The sequence below is a fragment of the Chenopodium quinoa genome, unplaced genomic scaffold (genome assembly GCF_001683475.1).
Source record: "Chenopodium quinoa cultivar QQ74 unplaced genomic scaffold, ASM168347v1, whole genome shotgun sequence".
Lineage (NCBI taxonomy): Eukaryota > Viridiplantae > Streptophyta > Magnoliopsida > Caryophyllales > Amaranthaceae > Chenopodium > Chenopodium quinoa.
In genome coordinates, this window is record NW_018743212.1 from 4,137,726 (window position 1) to 4,159,918 (window position 22,193).

At 32.8% G+C, this 22,193-nt stretch overlaps 1 protein-coding gene and 1 long non-coding RNA gene across 3 annotated transcripts; one reads left to right on the top strand and one right to left on the bottom strand.

The window, feature by feature from the left end:
* Nucleotides 1-9,250: 9,250 nt before the first annotated feature.
* Nucleotides 9,251-14,618, top strand: LOC110734491. 2 transcript variants are annotated; one of them, XR_002513817.1, is made up of 5 exons: nt 9,251-9,655; nt 9,912-10,005; nt 11,416-11,460; nt 13,599-14,157; nt 14,409-14,618. It is a non-coding gene; the product is annotated as an uncharacterized LOC110734491 (long non-coding RNA). The 2 variants fall into 2 exon arrangements; XR_002513818.1 differs by lacking the exon at nt 9,912-10,005.
* Nucleotides 14,619-16,943: 2,325 nt separating this feature from the next.
* On the bottom strand, nt 16,944-17,887 carry LOC110734150. Its single transcript, XM_021914196.1, has 2 exons — nt 17,521-17,887; nt 16,944-17,437 (listed from the first exon to the last, which is right to left on the bottom strand). The coding sequence occupies exons 1-2, from the start codon at nt 17,885-17,887 to the stop codon at nt 16,944-16,946; spliced, it is 861 nt and encodes a 286-aa protein (XP_021769888.1).
* Nucleotides 17,888-22,193: the final 4,306 nt, after the last annotated feature.

Sequence of the window (22,193 nt, forward strand, 5' to 3'; positions counted from 1 at the left end):
TTAAAATAAAAATATTTGACATATGTTTAACACAAATTGATATTTATATATAGCTATTAAAAAAACCCTAATCTTGTACGATATAATTACTTAGAATAAAAATATTTTACACATGTTTAACACAAATATTTATAGCTATTAAAAAATCATTCTTAACATAATAATTTGCAATACATTCTAATTTTCATTTTTTTTCCTAATAAAATATTTGTTTATATAGTTATTGATTAGAATCCATAATTTTACCACAAGAAGGTATTCATATAACAAATCAATGCTTATAGAAAATTAACAACCCATATTTCTATTATTCCTTCGATAATTTATATTCATAATAATTATAATTAGTCAATAATCAATGATCTATCTATCTATAAATATACTAAAATAAAGTTACTTAAATTAAAAAATGACACATATTACTATTTCATTATAAATCTTTTTTTTCCCCCTTCTCTTACTAAAATAATTTGTTCTCAATATAAAATTTAAAATATAATATTACATAGGCACAAAAAATCTCATGAAAATCTATTTTATTTGTATTGTTATCTTTCAAATATATTGATACTATATTTAACATCCAATGCTTCTTGTAGAAAAAATAAAAATCTCCAAATTAATTTATTTTTTTTTATTAATCTTCCTATTGACTAACTTTTTTTTTTTCTTACACAAACCGATGAAATTTATTTTTCATTTCAATCTTTAAATATTATTTTACAATTATCATATCTTTAATTTATAACGCGTCATTTTATATCTATATATCATATCTTTTGTACTCCGTATTTTGATCAAAATTTGACAACAATATGTTTAGTTACTTTTCTATTTATAAAATATTAACTATAATGATAATTTCATATTTTTTTTTTGAAAATTATCGTGCATAGCACGGGATCTAACCTAGTTTAAACTAGTTATTAGCCCGAGATTGGATCAAAATTAAACTTAGAAGGTTAGTGTTCAACAATATTTATAAATGGATAAAAATATAATACGAGTAATTGTAATACTCCATATTTTTATAATATTTTATAAATATAAATTATTTATTTTATTTGTAAATTAAAATGATTCATTTCATTTTAAAGAAATTAATTATTTGAAAATAAAATAAGTGTGTACAAAATAATTTGAGCTAATAATTAGGATAATAAAGTGTTTTAAATTAAATCAACATCAATAAAAGTGTTGGACTAACTTGTTGGGAGTAAATAGTTTTTAAAGGCCCAACAAGTTAGCCCCAAAGAAGAATTCAAGGAGGAATGAGATTAGTAATTGTAGTTTTGTAAATAAGTATTTTGTTTTAAAAGGGGGATATAAATACCCCAAAAACTCAAGAATTTCACACTTAAAAAATCAAATTGTCAGATTTTACAATACCCCAAACTTTTTCTCTTATTTTTACCTCTCTCCCTTTTCCTCTTTTTCTCCTCCTTTCCCACGCCTCTCTCTCCTCCTCACTACCAGCGCCACCACCGACCACCGGCGGCCAGCAGCAGTAGCCAGCGACCACCAGCCGGCCACCAGGCCTCCCTCCTCTTTCCTCTCCTTTTCAGTTTTGGTATAAAAGAAAAAAAAAAACTTTCTTTCTCCTAATTTAATTTCTAAGTTTGTTTAATTAATTAAAGGCATGATTTTAATTATATTTTGATGTTGATTTTGGTTAATTGATGTTGTTAATTTATTCTTATAATTTTCAAATTTTAATTTGATTAAAAACTCCAATTTACAAACCCTAGAATTTGAGAATTTAATGTTTATGATTAGGATTTGATTCTAGGTTGTTGTAGTTGTTAAATTAATGGTTAGAACATGTTTTTAATGAGTTTTAAGCCCTCAATTAATGCTGGAATTTAATTATACACACTACTTTTTAATTATTATGTTAGAGTTTGATTACCCATAAAAGGAAAAAGGTTCTTGATGGTCTAAATATGATTTTCTAGTTGATTAGTGATGTTTTATATTAAATAAGCATGCTGGAATTTTATTTAAGTCATGAAAACTAAGTTTTTTTTAAAGGATTTTAAGTAACCACTTAAATAAAAGATTTTAAGGCTTTTAAACCATTAAATTGGGTTAATTAGTGAGGTTTAAAGTATATTATAGTTGCTGGAAATTTGTGAGAATAGTGGATTAATTATGGTTATGTATTTATTTTTTTGTAGAAAGCTTTGAGCTAGGTGATTTCTAGCGAGTGTGGCCGAGTTTAGGCATTATTCAAGGTACGTATGCGCATTGAAAAAATTATGTATGCGTAGTATCATGCTGGAATGTAAAGTATGTTTCAAGTGATGAATTAGTAGCATGTTTGTGATTAAATGCTTGGATTGGATGTTAGTTGATCATGAATTATTATGCAAGCATGTGAATATGTTATTTGAGGCATGATACAAGTTGAATATGTATGAATCATGAAAGTATGTTTTATTTTTAAGTATCAAGGAAGCATGAATTTAATAAGTAAGGCTCATGTATGTTTAAAAGAGCTAACGTTAGAATTATTGAGCATGATTCTTGATTTTATTCTCACCCATATATTATTGGAGTTGAGTCAAGGAGTTAGTTTATTTATTTACTCACTCGTGTAAGTTAAGATTGAATTTAAGAAGTTTATTAGTTCATCTTATGCACCAAGATAGTAATAGTGCAATTGTGCACAAAACTAGGAAATGAACCTTAATTAAAATAAATTGTATGTGCTCACTAATTAAGTCAAGAAAGAAATGGAATTATGTGTTGGTTATTATTTTCATTGTTCTTGATTGATTGGTTGGAGTCATCACAAGTTAAATTGGTAAATCATGTAAAGTGTAAGATGATACACACCAAAACTCTTGGAACGTATACACCTAGAGTATGAACATATGGGGGGAGTTATGGGGTTTTATATTTAACCATAGCTTCTGCAGGGGTACAAGACGCTGTACTTTCTTTTATTATTATTATTATTATTATTATTATTATTATTATTATTATTATTATTATTATTATTATTATTATTATTATTATTATTATTATTATTATTATTATTATTATTATTATTATTATTATTATTATGCGGTGGAATTCTGTCACAAGGTGACACTAGTTGGTACTCGCTTGGTTAGATCCCAAGTGAGGGTCCCTTATTAATAAGGGATAGATAAGGAAGGAAACCTGTTCGATGCGTAATCCAAAGCTATTTATTAATAATTAATATTATTAGTTATGAGTCAAAGGTAAGTTGACTTGTGAATTATATGGCGAGCATGTTTTATTTATTATTGTTAGGATAATCTTGTTAGTGTGGTCCATATGTACTCAGCTTTTTCTGTTTCGTACTTTGTTAAGCTTTCCTTTAGATTGGCCCTACTATGACCCATTGATATGGTGAGTAGAGGGGTTGCAATAAAGAGAAAGTGGCAGGTACTTGAAGCATGAAGAGCATGAAGGGAATGGGTGTAGAAAGTTATTTGTTATGCTTTCTTAGTTTTATATTTTGAATTGTTAACTTATTATTTATGGACTAACGTTGTTATGTTTTATTTTAATTGGTTTTTGTAGGGCCATGTTGGTATTGGTTCCAACTTGTGGAAGTTTTATTTTATTTATGTTTTGATGTTGTGAACTCAAGTTATTATTTTTAAAAGTTGGTTTTTAAGTTAGGCTTCCGTTGTGTGACTTTGAAAATAGCCTTAGCTGATATCATGGTGGCGGTAATATTTTGTTATTTCCTAAAATGAGTTTTATTTAGAGTAAAAAGAGTATTTTAAAAGAAGGAAATTTCCAAGGTATTACAAAGTGGTATGTGGGAGTTTTGGTTGGATTTTAATTACCACTAAAGCCAAAAACGTTTTTTTTTAGGTGCCTATGTTTTAAAGCTTGGCCAAGTTTTTATTTAAATGATTTGGAAAATATTTTAAGAGTACTTATTTTATTTTAATTTCGTTTATTTAAGTGAACAATATTTTTTATTTTTTTTAAAGAGAAGGAGGTCCAAATAATTATTTTTAAAAGGACCGAAAATATTTTTTTTTTAATTTTTAAAATAGGTCCGAATTTTTATTTTTATTTTAAGGGGTCTGAAATTTTTTGTAGTTCGAGCAATTAATTTTCAAAAACTAAAAGTTTAATTTTAAAAATTTTATATGCAGGTATGCGAAGGAATTAAGGTATGTAATTATGTGTTAATTGCTTTTAAAAGCATGTGGTGAGATTGGGTAGGAAAGAAAGGGCATAAAGGCTAGAATTGTATGTCTTTCTATGTGCATATTTTATTTATGCAAGGTGTTTAAGCATGTTGTATGATGATATGTATTTAAGTGAAGCATGTTTCTGTGGATTGATACAAAATTGTATGATTGAACACCAAACTTAAATTTTTGCAAAGAACTGTATACTTGAGTTTGAAAAGAATTTTCTCTATTGAGTCATGACCCAAAATATCTTCCAGGATGTTTGATTTACCTAGTAGATTCACTGATATGGGCACTTTAGTGAAGAAGGACTATGAGCATGTTTGGGACTATATTCGCAGGATACGCCTTTATTGTTCTTATAGATGTGATGTGTTTAAGGAGTATCACTTGGATCAACCTAGCTATGTTTCTGTTATGATTGTTCATTACTTACCTAATTACCCTCTCTATGAAGCTATTAAGAGTCGCTTTTGTGATTTTCATTTGCCTAATGTTGTTGCTAATTACACCAAATATAAAGACTCTAATGGTCAGTGGGGAACGGATTGGAGATATTTATACCGTTATATTTCTCACAAATAATTCATTTATCTTAACCCACAATATGCTGATTATCCTCCACCTTATCATAACTTTGGCTATCACCAAGTTCCTCAACAAAATGCTTCACCAGTTCCACAGCAAAATGCCCCTTAATATTCTTCAGAAAACTATGATGCTAGGTTTGATTTAGAACCCGAGCAAACTTATGAGAGTCAAGGGTAGCCAATGGAGCAAGATGATGAGTCGGGAGACACCTCGTGCCGAGTAGTTCCTAATCTAAATCCTCCAAGCCCTCCTGTAATTATTGATGTGGAGTCTAATAAGTTTGAGGAAGAACCTGAAGAAGAAATAGACCTTGAGGAAGATGATGATGATGGGAGTGATCCTGAGTACAATCCAAGGAAGTACAATGAGAAGAAAGACAAGCGATTGACAATGTCAACAATTGAAGATTTTAGACTAACTTTTCTTTAGAGTTTTGAGAATTTATTTCATTCTTTATTTATAGTTGCAGTTTAATAAAGTGTCGCATATGAGTAATAAGTAGTAAAGCTACATTTGGGATATTCCAAACATTTCTTTCCATTATTGCAATAAAGTATCATTTATTCTTTTCTTATTCATTTCAATCTTCAACCAAGCCTACCAAGTGTCATTTCTACTTTTTATTTCTGTTAATGGTACCAAGGGAAATGACTCAAAATATTTTTGTGATGTGCTTACTTAAGTGAAATGGTTGCTTGACAACCAAAACAATGTGTTGAATTATTAGTAGGAGAAATAAGTAGGTGCTTCAACTATAATTCAAAATGACTGCTTGTGTGCTTGACTTAAAGTAGTTTGGTTGTTGTCTAGTTATAAGAGAGTTGTGAGCAACCTAATAGTAGTCATTTCTTTTATTCAGGAGAACTAGAATGGCAAGGAGAAACAACAATAACAATGATTTGAATGAAGTAGTAAGGCAACTAGTTGTTGTACCTCAATATTTAGTTGAAAGGAATAACAATAACAATTCTGACCTGCTGGTAAGAAGATAGCTCAAAGTAAACCTCCTACATACCAAGGAGAACCTGATCCAACTGTCCTTGAAAACTGGCTAAGAGAATTCGATAAGTTGTTTGTGGCAATAGCCTGTCCTAATGAGTTCAAAGTGAGTAGTACAACCTACTACCTAAAGGGTGGGGCAGATTTGTGGTGGCAGCAGAATGAGCAAACTGTAAAAGCATTACCTAACTTTGGATGGAATGTGTTCAAGGAGAAAGTGAGGGATAAGTTCTACCCAATGTTCTTGCAAAAGCAGAAATCTGATGATTTTCTGGAACTTAAGATGGGGAATTTGTCGGTGATAGAGTATTACACTAAGTTCATCGAGCTGTCTAGGTTTGCTGAAGATACTATGGCTACTGAGGGGCAGAAGGCTAGAAGGGGATTACCTCGTTCTCTCCAAGGCAAGTTATTAGGGCAAGTGTTTGATAACTTGGATGAGTTTTATGGTAGAGCAGCGCATTTACAAGCGTTAGAGTTGAAGGAAAAGGCTGAAAAGGCAGAGTTGGAAGCTAGGGAGAAAAGAAAGGAGCTTATGACCAATTTTGTATGGTAGAGCAGGGCATTTATATGGTGAGTAGAGGGGTTGAAATAAAGAGAAAGTGACAGGTATTTGAAGCATGAAGATCATGAAGGGAATGAGTGCAGGGTGATGAGTGATGACATAATAAAATTTACATGAATTATTATTTTACTTTACATAATAAAATAATAATTCATGTAAATATTACTTTGTATGATTGCTTAACTGATATTGACTCTAAAAAATTAGCAGCCAAGGAATCAACAACCATCACGAAAAATGTCTTACAAATTAAATTGTATATTATGCAAATATTTAGGAGTTATATTGTATGGGAAAATTAAATACGAATATATATATATATATATATATATATATATATATATATATATATATATATATATATATATATATATATATATATATATATATATATATATATGAGAGAGAGAGAGAGAGAGTTTTAGGGTGATGAGTGATGACACATAAGGTGACCCATAACGCTCATGTGGCGCCAAATCGTATTGAAGGAACGATGACACATGGTGGTAGCATGTTATTCCTTTGAGTAATATTATAGATATCTCGAATTGCATAATGAAAAAAAATTATGAGAATACACATTTATACAAATCTAAAAAGGCTGCATTTTAAGATATATATATTTTCTAATATATTGGTTTACATACAAAGTCAAAATTTAGTTGAACAAGACAAATCAAATCAGAGTAGAAAATAAAATAGATCAAAGAAAATAAGAATTTTTTTTTGAAAGGGGTTTAAACACTATACCTCATTGAATAGAGACTACACTTATTACCATCTTAGCTACAATAAATCATATTCTATCTATTTACATAAATATATAATTATATTTTAAAACGTAATATAGAGGGAAAAAAATCCTATAAATAATTTATTGTTGCCATTGTATTATCATAATTTAATGACAATTGAAAAATCACCAAACTTTATTCAAGCTCTCACTAGTAGAAAAAACGGTCATTTGTAACCCCCTATTTGTAACTAACAAAACTTTTTTACTTACAATTAGTATATTTGTAACTAATAAATAAAAGATCCGATACGAATAAATTGTAATATACAGTATGACTCATGTAATTGTAACTGACAAATATTTGTTGGTTACAAATAATTGTTATTGTAGCGAACAATTTAATTAACTGTTACGACTACTCTAGGTCTGTTAAAAATGAAAGTTTTTCTAACTATAGAATGATATTGGATATTTTATGAAAATGGAGATAGAAGAGAGTAAATAGAGCAAGTAGGAAATCCGATTGTTTTTCTTCTTCTTACTTCTTTAGTTCACAAAACAGTGAACTTATTTATAGGCAAATATTGCCATTAAAATATTTTACATAATTGTACTTTTATACACATTATTGTCCAAAATTTGTTCATGTGATGAGCTACAAATTATTGTGTTACAAGTTCATGTGAACTTCATTTTTGGCATTTTCTCAACACTCCCCCTTGAACGTTCACATAAAATGGGGTATGGGTTGCCTTAAAGAAAAATATTATATGCTTTGATATACTGCCTCGTTAAAAACCTTGTCAGGAAAAACCCATTGGAATAAAAATCTGATTGAAGGGAAAAAGAGTGCAGTGCATATAATGCTCCCCCTGATTTCAGCATAGTTCAAGAAGATGTCGCATTCCAATTTTGTAACTAATCGCTCAAATTTCTTGGAAGGAAGTGATTTGGTGAACAGGTCGGCAAGGTTGTCACAAGACTGAATTTGTTGGATATCTATTTCCCCATCCTTTTACAGATAATGTGTCAAGAATAGCTTTAGGGATATATGTTTTGTTCTATCTCCCTTAATATAGAGATGCATGCTGTATTGTCTTCAAAGATAGTGGTTGGATTTTCAGTTATTGTTTTCATTCCACACTCTTCTTGCATATTACTAATCATTGACCTCAGCCATACACATTCTCGTCCTGCTTCATAAAGGGCTATCAACACTACATGATTTGAGGATGTCGCAGTCAACGTCTTCTTTGTTGATTTCTATGATATTGCAGTGCCGCCATAAGTGAACATATACCCATTGTCTGACTTGGCGTTTTGAGGATCCGATAAATATCCAGCGTCGGCATACCCAATGAGGGTAGAATCTTGTTTCGGTTGATAATATAGACCAAGGTCTTATGTCCCTCGTAGGTACCGCAGTAAGTGTCGGACTCCCTTCCAATGCCTATATGTTGGTGCATTACTGTGCCTGGCTAACAAGTTCACAGAGAAAGCTATGTCTGGTCAAGTGTTGTTAGCTAAGTACATTAAGACTCCAATTGCACTTAAGTATGGTACTTCTGGACCTAGAATTTTTTCATTTTCTTCTCGTGATCTATATGGGTCGTTTTTCATACTCAAAGAACGAACAACCATTGGGAAGTTGATTGGAGTTGCTTTGTCCATGAAGAATCTTTTCAAAACTCTTTCTGTATAGTTTGATTGATGGCCAAAAATACCATGACTTAAGTGCTTGATTTTCAATCCAAGGCAAAATTTAGTTTTTCCAAGGTCTTTCATCTCAAATTCTTTCATCAAGTATTTTGCAATTTTCTCAAGTTAATTTGGGGTTCCGATGATATTCAAATCATCAACATAAACTACAATAATAGTGAATCCTGATTGTGATCACTTTATGAAAACACAGGGACTAATTTGGTTGTTCTTGAACCCTTCTCTCACAAGGTATTCACTAAGACGGTCACTAGTAGAAAAAAGCAAATACGCACCCCCCCTTTAGCACCGATTCTTGAAAATCGGTGCCAAAAGAAATGGGCGGGATTGGAAAATAGGGAGTTGGCACCGGTTCCAACCAAAACTGGTGCCAACTCATTTAATTAGCACCGGTTCAAACCGGTGCCAACCTTAAAAAAAAAAAAAAAACAAAAAAAGCAATAGAGTTGGCACCGGTTCGCCTTAAACCGGTGCCAACTATAGTAATTAGCACCGGTTTGAACCGGTGCCATTTAAAAAAAAACCCGGTTTAAGGCGCGTCTTCTTCTTCAATTCATTTCCTTGCTCTTTCCTCTTCGTTCTCATCTAATCTGCCTCTCTCTCTCCTCCATTGTAGCGTACTCGAATTTCTCCATTGAAGGGGCTTCTGAGCTTTCCTAACACTCCGTCTCTCTCCTTCTCCATAACCATCACTTTCCCTTTCCTTTCTTCTCTGTTTCGATCTCCTTCTCCTTCTCTCTTTCTACAATATTGGAGGTTAAGGTTTCTGGGTGCGTCTATTTGAATCAATTCGATGTGCGTGCATCTTCAACAACAACAAATTCGAATCAATTTCGAACCAAAAATCAGAAATTCGAGGTTAGGGTTTCTGGGTTTTTTTCCTGGATTTGCTCCTCTTCTCTTCTGTATTCCTGCATTTTTTTTTCCTTATTTTGTATTATCAATCTATCATAATCTTATATTTCTGTCAAATTAATATTTTTTAAAATTGATCATAAAATTCTACATTTGATAATGCTTGGCAACATTTAAATTTCAATTTGAAACTATTAATTAAGAATTATTCTTGTGTAGAAATATTAGGGTTGATGTTAAAAATTAATTCCAATTTCAGTTCTAGAAATGAAGTATTTGGGTGGAAGAAGAAAAGGAGGTGTTTGTTTGGCTTCTTCATCACAAAATTCAAGTAATGATGTTGCACGAAAAAGGTTTTCTATTTTATATCCTTATCTATGTCTTAGAGTTTCTGGTAGCACCGTAGCAGCACCTCGGTCGTTATAAATAGGATTTTGAAGATTTAAAATCAATGTTGGTACTTGGTACCATATAGATACTATATAGTTCTATTGATTGCAGAGTTTATCTTGGGATTAGTATGGGTAACTACTCTGTTTCTCCTGTTTTTTCTGTTTGAAATTTGCTGTGGTAATATGAATTTAGATGTCAATTTGCATAAAATTTATGAGAACACAGGATACGATAATTTAGCAAAAGTTGAGGTTGAAGATATTGAAAACGAAGTAAATTTTACTGTTATTTGCTACTTCCTTGAGGCTAATCTTCTAAATGTGTTTGAAAATTATATTAAATGCATATGGGTAGATGGGGGAGTTGCAATCTTGGCAACTTTCTTCTTTCAAGAGAGAATTATATTTTTCGTGAATTTAATCTTTGATAGAATCATTAAATCATATAACTGATTTGTTGTAGGTTTAATGCTGTGCAAAGTTGGTTTTAATTAACTATGAACTTTGGTATTTATGATGCAAATCATACTTCGCATATCGCATTGATGAAATGATTAACAATATACCCTTGATAATCTGATATACCAACCCAGGATTATTAACTTTTATTTTCTCTTTAATAACTACAGGTGTAGGTTAAATCAATTGTTATATGATTTCTACTCGTTAATCCGCATGTTTCAATATAAATGCCTCAAATTGACTTTTACCCTCAAATTGATTTCTACAAGAATTGGTGTTTGTTTTTCTTGCTGGCCTGGTTTTCTGTCTATTTCTTCTTTGTGTTCCTTGCTGAATTCTAGATTTGGAGTGTGTTCTGGAGTATGTTCAGCTTTGATTCATGCCCTGAGTCTATCTTTTCTATCTACTGGGTTGAGTTGCTGTTTCTCTAGCTCTTGTTTTGTCTATTGTGTGCTGCTGCAGGCTGTGTTCCACTGTGATGCTGAGCTAGTCAGTGTGCTGGGGTTGTTTGACTGTTCCTGTGCTTGCTCAGAGCTTCTGTTTTTTCTGCTGGGTTTTAATTGGAAATTAATTATTTGTTGGATTAATGATTTTAGTTCTGTGTTATTGCTGTTTCTGGTTGACTGCTAGCTTATCAGGTAAAGTGGCTTATTTGATAAAGGCATAGATTTGTAGTGTTGTACTCAAGACCTGAGATCGAGTCAAACTACATCATTATCTAGAGTTAATGGGTATTTGTTGTTATGTTTAGCTAGATGATGGTGTGCTTGTTATTCTACTATTTCGTAAAATATTAGTTTTATTGAATTGATAGTATTTGGCTTTTGTTTGATTTTTGGATATTTGGCTAATGATTAGATATTGTTGATCATTTAATTACTTATTGCTGTTGTTTGTTTTTTATTACAGGTCCTGCCCTTTTGGTTGATGTACCAAGGGATAGCAACATAACTGGTACCCCTCCTAAAATTTTGTTTGTTCACCTTCTCGTTTTGTGCCTTTAAAAGTGTGCAAGGTTAACTGAAGAGTTTTCATTTCTCTGATGAGCTGGTTACTTGGCATTAGAAAAATTTTGGGGAAAAAAAGCTATTAGAATAATGGTTTCACTTTTATCCCTAAAGTGCTGGCATTGAATAATAGACTAACAACACCATATATACCTATTTTTTCACAGCGGATGTAATGAAGTCACTACACATTATGATTTTTGATATGTGAGTTGTAATATTACATCCTAATAAGCGTAGGCGGTTTGTTTAGGTTATTTGAAAATAATGTGAAGATAAAGTATGGATTTTGATCTAAAATAAGGCTAGTTATAATGGCCTACATCATAATATAAGTATTAAAGCAAGACAGCAAGGGGTAGGAAGCTTTGATTCTCGCTCATTGATCATCACTCACTAAAGAGCTTTATTTTGAAATTATAGCACTCTTCTAGCAAACACAAGCCTAGAAAACACAAGCATATAAGCTTTTTCCCTTGTCAAATTATTGCCTATAAGCTCATCAACAACTCTCTTCCCTACCCTAACCCTTTCCTTTTTTCCTTTTTCGCCTAGTTGACGGGCTTAAGTCGTATCACCTAATCAAAAGTAATTCCTAAGTCCTCTAACTAAAGTAGATAGGGAAGTAGGGTCGAATCCACAGGGAAACAATGTTCTTTTATTCCTAATCAACAATTATAATCTAAATTATCACGTAACCAATTTATATTTGTATGAATCAAACTAATAGTAAAACTAAGCAAATTAAACAAAGGGAATAATCAATAATAAAAAGCTCTAGGGTATAGGTTCACCAATAAATAATACTCCAGGGTAAATCATACGATCAATTATCAATGCATAAATTAATCAGATTATAAAGGGCCGTCGCTACGTATTATAATCACATAATTAATCTACTGGTATTAAATCTCATCTCTCGAAGCTCGACCTAACTATTAATAGATTAACATGCCTATTGAAACTAAACCTAAACATCAATTCTCATTTGTCGAATCTCGAATCAATATTGCATAACTCATACAATTAAACCTGGCCAAATCTAATTGCATATCATTAAATCAATCAATAGGAAATTAACCAATCATTAATAACAAACAATAATAAATTACCCCTTCGTATTATTCATAGATCCCCAAAACCCTAGAATAAAATTTACTCACACATAATTAAATCTAAGCTAAACAAAATAATTAAGCAAGACATAATAAAAACAATAATCATAAAACTAATACGAAAACAATAACAATGAAAGCTAAGTAAAAACAATAAATATAATTAATAACTAAAAGTCTGACAAACCTAAAGTCCTAAACTAAAATCTAAAAAGCTAAACTAAGAAAATAACTTGCTTCCCTCCTTTGTAACTACTTCCCCTTTTATATAGGTATATAAAAAAGAAATTTTATCTAAAGTCAAAACCCCTAAGCCTATTAAAACTCGTAATAATAAGCAAAACACAATCCTCAGCTGCGTGAAGTTGGAGCGAAGTAGCCCAATAAAATTGCAGGCCCAAAAGCAATCAGCAAGCCTAATACTAAAGATGTCCGCCTGACCAGTCTAGCAACTTTCCGACCGGGCCTGCAATCCTACGCCCAGCAATTGATCCCTTTTGATATTAGGCTTCTTCTTGTTTTGGGCTCAAATCCTTAACTTGCTTGCTCATTACTTGGTCCAAAATATTAATTTGGATTTCTTCACAAATTGAGCCCTTAATGACTGAACCAATTTCCTTTAACTCGATCTTGGGCAATTAAATATACGATCATAAAATACGGTCAAACTCCAATATTTTTGTAGTGACTCAATAAGCTCGGGAATTATCATAATTCTGCAAATTCCTACAAAATAATACCAACTCTACAAAACACTAGAAAACGTATATTAGTAATAAAAATAGCTCTGTAGAGCTCAAATAAGCACAAATATGACCGTGGGACGGGGAATAAAAATATATATAAAATAGACTCATCACTAGTGGACCAACCTTAACAGTGGCTGAAAGTACAAGACGAGCAATAGTCGATGTGCAAGACCCAAGTACCAACTGAGTGTACCCGTTTTGTCTATTGTGTGTTGCTGCAGGCTGTGTTCTACTGTGATGCTGAGCTAGTCAGTGTGCTTGGGTTGTTTGACTGTTCCTGTGCCTGCTCAGAGCTTTTGTTTTTTCTGTCCTTGCTGGTTTGCTATGGTATGTCTTATAACTTGAAACTATCTTATAATATTTCTTACTATTGTTCATCTGGCTTTAGGTTAGAGAATCGTCTCTCAAAGCATAATAAGTTTCTGCATCATATACGAGTTGAACATAAGGATCTAGTGCCACCCATAATCATTTCTGAAAATCAGTTTACAATGATCAGTCAACACCAAGTAGCTGCAAGGGAATACTTGGAAGCGCATAAACAAATTCCAAATTCCCCACTGACCAATCTCTGTGTCGGTATGTTTTATGTAATTTTATCCGAATCTGATTAATGTGAGTGTGCTGGTGTTGATTCTCCATTTAACTGATGCATCTTACTTTGCTGGGACTGCCTTAATCAATTTAGCCCTTGGACATAGACTTCAAAACAAGCATTAGTGTGTTGCACAAGGCTTAGCTTTCCTTTACAACAATCTGCGACTTTGTGAAAATAGCCAGGTAAGCTGGTGTTGTTAAATAAGAAAACTGGTTCAGGGATGAAGTTTGAAAAGTTGACAAGTCTATTACATTAATAAATATTATCTGATTGCCTAATATTAATGTTTTTTCTAAGTTTGTAATACCAATTTAATAAATAAGTCTTTTACTTTGTGTGCATAATCTTAAAGTCACTCATATGAGACTGTAGTACTAATCCAAGTCATTTCAAGAAGCCTTGTATAATATAGCTCGTGCATTCCACCACGTAGGACTTCTCACATTTCAGGAAGTCTTTTTGGGCTGCTGTTTTTTGTTTTGTTCTCCGTAGTTTTGGCTTTGTGTTAGGTGTTGTCCCAGTCCCTGTTTTAAGTGTAATGCAAGAAAGGTCGATCAGAGATAAGTTTGGATTATTTAATTTTTTTTGGACAAAAATTGTAATATTACAGGCTTTATAGCCTTTTTAATGAAAATATGTAAGTTTATATATATGTTAATGTTTCTATATCAATTTAAGTGAAAAAAAATACAAAAAATTTTTTTTTTTTTGGGTATTTCTGGCACCAGTTTGTACCAGAATCGGTGCCAAAAGTTTTTTTAAAATTTTTGAGACTATTGGCACCGGTTTTAGCCAAAAACCATTGCCTAAAGTGGAGTTTTTCGCACCGGTTCTTGCCTAAAACCGGTGCCAATAGTGTTGATAATAAAAAAAAAAAAATTTGCGCGTTTGAAGTTGGCACCGGTTCAAAGCCTTTAGTTGGCACCGGTTTTGAACCGGTGCTAAATTTTTGAGGATTTGGCATCCCTCAAATCCCCAACGGTTCAAAACCGGTGCCTTAGGGGGGGTTTGAACCGGTGCCAAATTACCTTTTTCGTCTAGTGGATTATACCACATCCTTCCAGATTGTTTCAATCCATAAAGTGACCTTTTTAGTTTTATGGAAAGTAATTGTCTAAGCTTGTGGTTTTATGGTACTTTTAGTCCTTTTGGGACTTTCATGTAAATGTCTGTAGTGAGTGAACCATACAAATACGCAGTCACTACATCCACTAATTGCATTTGCAGTCCTTTTGTGACTGTCAAACTTACCAAAAATCTTAATGTAGTTGCATCAACTACTGGAGAATATGTTTCTTCATAATCAATCCGTGGAATTTGAGAAAATCCTTGGGCTACAAGTCTTGCCTTGTATCTAACTATCTCATTTTTCTCATTACGTTTTCTCACAAACACCCATTTGTATCCAACAGGTTTTACACCTGCTGGTGTAAGCGTTATTTTTCCGAAAACTTCTCGTTTTTCAAGTGACTTCAACTCAGCCAGCATTGTCTCTTTCCACTTTGGCCAATCACTCCTGTGTCGACATTCTTCCACTGTACTTGGTTCAACATCATTTTCATCAGACATAATGTCGATTGCGATGGAATTTGAAAATATTTCATCCACGATAACATCTTTCTTATTCCACTGAGTCTTGGTAGAGACGTAATTCATTGAAATTCCATTGTTATCGATGTTTTGAACATCTTGTTCATTCCCTATAGGGTTGTTTTCTTGTTCGTCCCCTTTTGGATTATCATCATTTTCTTTACTTTCATCCACATTTGGTCTTTCTTGACCTTCTGACGAGGGAACATCTTTAGTCTCATTTTCTATTCCATCCGATCTTTTCAATTTCCTTGGTTTAGAATCTTTTGAACCAAGTGGTCTCCCACGCTTTCTGCGTGCTTGAGATTCATTCTCAATGGCCTTATTATCAGTTGGGATTTCAATACGTGCAGGGGCATTTTCTGCTATGTGACCATCGTGTAGAAGCATCAATTAAAACCATGAAATATCGAAATGGTCCACATGCCGGATTAATTGTCCCACAAATATCTCCCTGAATTCTTTCCAAGAATTTTGGAGATTCAATAGTAATTTTGTTCATAGATGATCTTATTATCAATTTGCGGAGTGAACATGCAGAGCATGTTAATTCATCAGATCGAGGAATTTTGATATTCCTTATTGAATGTCCAACTGAATTCGCTATTATTCTTTGCATCATCCCAGTTGCTGGATGTCCCAAACGATCATGCCATAAAATAATCAAATGTTTGTCATCTAACTTCTAGTTAGATATCATATTGATTTCCACGGGTCGTATGTTTATATGATATAACCCCAAAGAATATGCTAGTAATTTCTCATAAATGTGTTTCTTGCCATATTTTCCTGCCGTGAGGCATAAATACTCCTTTTGATCTATTGTCATTGTTTCTAAATGATAGTCATTTTAGCGTACATCTTTAAAGCTTATGAGATTTCTTCGAGATTTACTCGAGTATAAAGAATTATTGATTATCAATTTTGTTCCATTTGAAAGCATTATACAAGCCTTTCCAGATCCTTCAATTAATTTTGCTGACCCAAAAATAGTGTTTACATTTGCCTGAAACAACTTTAGTTGTGAAAAATATTTTCTATCCTTCAAGATAGTGTGTGTTGTTCCACTGTCCAAAAGGCACTGATATTAGGAACCAACTTCAGGCATATCCATATCTTCATAAAATAAATATGAGATTAGTTTAGAATAATATCATACAAACTTTTATTGATGATAGAAATTAAAAATACATGACTAGACATTTAAAATACAGTACATAACAGAAAATACATTAAAACATAGTATATATTACATTAGTAGATGGGTTATCTAAGTATTGTTATTTTCTCCAAATATGAAATCATTTCCAATTGCAACATTGTCCATGAAGAAATCGGACACATCAAGGGTAGGCTTCTGCATTTTTCTCTTTGCCTTTTACAGAAGCCTGGTAAAGGTTACCAAATGTTTGGCTGTACGACAAGTACGTCCCCAATGTCCTGTCATGCCACATCTGTAACATGTGTCTTTTCCTTCTGAAGGAGTTTGTTTGTGGCTTCCAGATGATTGTCCCTTCTGTTTTTCAGAATTTTTGAAATTACTGTTTCTTTGAAAATTATTTCTACCACGTCGTCGGCCTCGTTCGCGATAATTTCCACGGCCATTGTAATTTCGACGTCCACCTCTTCGTGTAGCATTTGCCTCGGGTGGATAAGAACTTGTTGCATTTGCCTCATGATGAGTGGCCAAAGACCTAGTTGGACTAAGATTATGATTTTTCAACAAAAGATCACTATTTTGTTCCGCAACAAGTAATACACTCATTAATTCATTAAACCTTTTGAAACCTCTTTCACGATATTGTTCTTGCAACAGTATGTTGCTTGCATGAAAGGTAGTAAGTGTTTTTTCAATCATCTGTTTATCAGTGACTGGATGATCACATTATCTCAATATAGATACTATCTCATGTATGGTTGAATTGTAATCAATTACAGATTTGAAATCCTGGAACCGTAAATTTGTCTAGTCAAATAATGCCTTAGGAAGGAGCACCCTTTTGTGGTGTCCAAATTTTTCAAAAGGCAATCCCATAATCCTTTGGGATCTTCAACCATCATGTACTTAGTTTTAAGGCCTTCATGTAAATGATGTCTTAGTAACACTAAGGCTTTTGCCTTTTCTTGTTCAATAACAGGTTTTACAACCGTCACTACAGAAGTGGTAGTATCTGTTGTTTGACTAGAGGGACTTTTATTATCTTTAATAGTGTGTTCCAACCCTTGAGCTTTCAAATTCATCATGGCATCCACTTTCCATTCCAAAAATTTCTTTCCAGATAAATCTAGGATGCTGAATTGTCTTTTCATAAGATCTCCCATTTTAACTACAACAAATCACGTGATAATTAGTTTATAATAATAAATCATATGTACAACACATATGTTTAATTCTTCCATATTTATAGTTTGTTAATGAAACACGTGATAATTAAATTTATTTAACAATAATAAACCATAAATAATATAGTTCTTTTCTCCCCCTTCGTTTATTATTGTGAGTAATTATATAATTAGGCAAAAATAAATCATATTAGTCGCATAAACAGCAAAACGACAACAACAACAGTAATAACAATAATTATAATAATGACGGTAATATTATACAATGATGATTAATAACAGCAAAACAACATAATAAATCAAAAACATGCTTTTAATCTACTAAAACGACAAAATAACAAACTTCACTTGTACATCATGACAAAAATTAATATTGCTACTAACAGAACTACAAGCGCCATAATTAGAAAAAAATATTGTTTTACCTTCCTTAAATCTTCCTCAAAAGTGAAGGTGTGGGTGTTTTGGTTACCGTCGTCGGGGAACATATTGGAGAAGAACGGGGTGAAAAATTTAGGGTGATTTTTGGATAAAAAAAATGGGAAAGGATAAGGGATTTGTGGTGAAATCGGGGGGGGGGGGGGGGGAGGGGTAATGAGCAAGGGTACTACTAAAATCAAATTTTATGTTAAAGATGAACATGTAATATCAACATGCATGAATCAAACATCAACATGAATCAAACAAGGGAGATTAGTAATGAATCCATAAATAAGAGAATTTCTCCACCGTTGTTTTGATACAGTAAATGTTTGAGTTTCTGGTATAGAAAATCCCAAAATACGGGCAATTATAGAGCATACTCCTCAAAACATTTAGAAGTAGATAGTATTTATTTGTTATAATTTTGAGAAATATGTATAAATATACGTAATTAGGAATTCGTGCTGATAACGTGTTTAAAATGAAAGTTTTTCTAACTATAGAATGATATTGGATATTTTATGAAAATGGAGATAGAAGAGAGTAAATAGAGCAAGTAGGAAATCCGATTGTTTTTCTTCTTCTTACTTCTTTATTTCACAAAACAGTGAACTTATTTATAGGCAAATATTTCCATTAAAATATTTTACATAATTGTACTTTTATACACATTATTGTTCAAAATTTGTTCATGTGATGAGCTACAAATTATTGTGTTCCAAGTTCATGTGAACTTCATTTTTGTTATTTTCTCAGAAAGGTCTATTTTATTTGGATATTTAATTGTAACTAACAATACATAGTCTGTTACAAATACTAATTTTATTGCATTTTTTATTTTGTTTGAGTAAGGTGAAATTACAAACTTAGTCTAAATTGTTTCAAAATTAAAATAAACAAAAACTTAGTCTCCCCTTCTATCACGTACAGTACTAGAAATCCCCAGTAAATAAAAACTCCTGAACTACTTCGAATTTCTATCAGCCACCAGTCCACCACTCCACTCCATCAAAGTTTCGCCTGCCACCACTCCACTCCACTCCATCGAAGTTTCGCCTGCCGCCACCACCAACCTGCGCTATTTCTTGTTCTCCTATACGACCTCCAATTCCCCCTTTCGTTAAACCTAATTTTTTGAGTTTTACTCCAAATTCCACCCACCAGCGCTATTTCGGCCCGCCGTTTTGCTGTCGGCCACTCCATCTGCCATCAATCACCAGCGGTTCGACAACCTCACTTTCGCTCTCAAAGGTATGTTTAATTTCCCGCTTTTAATTACGGTTTGTGATTTCTTTTGGGGTTATTTTGACATGCAAATTGAGGTTTTTTTTTATTTCAATTTCGTGAAATTAAGTACGTTGAACGAATTTTGAGATTAAATCAATATATGTTTAATATACCTGATGCAATAATGCCAGAAGTATATATATGAGGTTTGAATTGTATATGCATGTAATTTTTTTGCGTGTATTGATTATCGCATGTTTGTTGTTTGGGTTGTAAATTTGGGGTTATTGTTTGGGTCTTGATCTTGAATGCAATTGATAAAATATGTTGTAAATATAGGGTACAATTTAGTATGTCAATGCTACTGCCAAAAAGAGCTAATTTAAAAGTAAATTAATTGCAATTTGTTATACAATCACTTATAAATCATAAATTACTATGTCCTTATCTAGTTATTGTGCTTAACCTCTAAGATCTAAGAACTAATGAAGTAATTATTAGTCCAACATAAGAAGAAATAAAAAGGCTTAAAGGCCTGAATAGAGTAGTGGGTTTGACCTTACATATTATACTAGGAAAAACGCAAAATGGTAGCAAAAATACTAGTGCAGTATAATAAAGTCAGTGCTTGTTTAATGTGATCCATTGGTTGCCAATACACGTTTGCCTTAGTATAGTTCTTTGGCCAAAAACCCTGAAGCATGCAAAGATGCTTTGCAATATAATGGAATTCTACCCAAGAAGCTTCTTAAGTTATCCATGTTTGTGCTTCTGTTCTGGTATTTAGTTGTATTAGGTTAATATTTTCTTGTTCTTCCTTCTGGTTAGTATTGTTTCATCATGTCATGTCTGGCTAGACATAATTGCTTTTTTTTTGGTGTTGAATATAACATGTTATTACGTTTTAGAAATGAATCGTGAATGGATGTATGACACACTTCGAACTTCACCTGCATACTTGGAAGTAGTTAAGGAGTTTTGTAAAATTGTAGTGCAACATCAGTGGAGTGTTGTTGTTGAACAAAGACTTACTAGGGAAAGATCTATATCCTTTGCCCTTGTTGTCATTGCAAGAACGTGAAGAGGTGGGATGACATTAAGAAAATAGAGGAATATCTGATTATTCATGGGTTCATGTCAAACTACACCAATTGGTACTGGCATAGTGAGAAACTTATTCCTATGGGTAGTACATCTTCTGTTAATAATGATGGGTTTGATCATGAAAACAGTGTTGATGAAGATAACATTTAATGATATGATGGAAGGGTTGGAGGATCACGTGAATGAAAATTCTCGTACTATATAGGAGGTTTCGAAAGTTGCATATCCTGGTTCTACAAAATATTCCAAGCTTTCAGGGTGTTAACATTATTCAACTTGAAAGCAAAGAGCGGTTAGGCCGACACGAGTTTCACTTTGTTGTTAGAAACTTTTTCAGATATGTTTCCCGAGGGAAATGATATTCCTAAGTCCACCTATTATACGAAGAAATTGATGTGTCCCTTGGGTTAGGAGTACACCAAGATCTATGCATGTCCTAATGATTGTGTGCTTTTTCGAAAGGAGAATGAAAACTTAGATGCTTGCCTAAAGTACGGTGAGTCCCGATACAAGCGCGAGGGTTTAAACTTGAAGCGTAAGAAGTGGCTGCCAGCTAAGGTCGTATGGTATCTTCCAATAATACCAAGGTTTAAGTGTGTGTTTTCAATTAAGCAAGATGCTAAAAACTTGGTGTGGCATAACAATGAGAGGAAGAAAAATGATTTAATTAGACACCCGGCTGATTCGTTGCAATGGAAACACATTGATGAGACATTTCTAGAGTTTGGTAATGAGCCTAGGAACCTGAGGCTAGTACAGACAGGATGAACCCTTATGGCACTTTAAGTAGTCAACATAGCACATGGTCGGTTCTTTAGTTGATATACAACTTAACTTCGTGGTTGTGCAAGAAGCAAAAGTACATTATGTTGTCGCTTTTAACATCAAGGCCTAAACAACCTGGTCATGACATAGATGTGTATTTAGATCCCCTCATAGATGATTTAAAGCTATTGTGGGATGAAGGTGTTGTGACATTCGATGCTCAACCGGTACGATTTTCAGACTAAGAGCCATGATTTTACTATTAATGATTTTCCGGGGTACGGAAATTTGTCGGGGTACAAAAACAAAGGAGAGAAAGCATGCCCAATATGTGGAGATAATATGCAAGTTACAAGGTAGAAACATTGGGGTAAGAATGTGTATATGCATACTAGAAGGTCACTTTGCCAAGACCATCCAAATCGAAAAATGAAGAAACAATTCAACGGGTATATTGAGAAAGGAGCGAGTCGTAAGCCATTGACTGGTACCCAAATTTATGAAAGAATTAAACATGTCAAAACAATCTATGGGAAGCTTCATACACAGAAACCAAAGAAGGGTGTTCTATGGAAAAAAGTGTCTAAGTTTTGGGAACTTCCTTATCGGAAGCACTTAAGAGTTAGACATTGCCTTGATGTCATGCATATTGATAAAATGTTTGTGATTCATTGATTGGGACATTATTGAATATTAAGGGGAAGACAAAGAATGGTGCTATTGTGCGTAGAGACATGAAGGAAGCCAATATTCGACTAAAGTATGG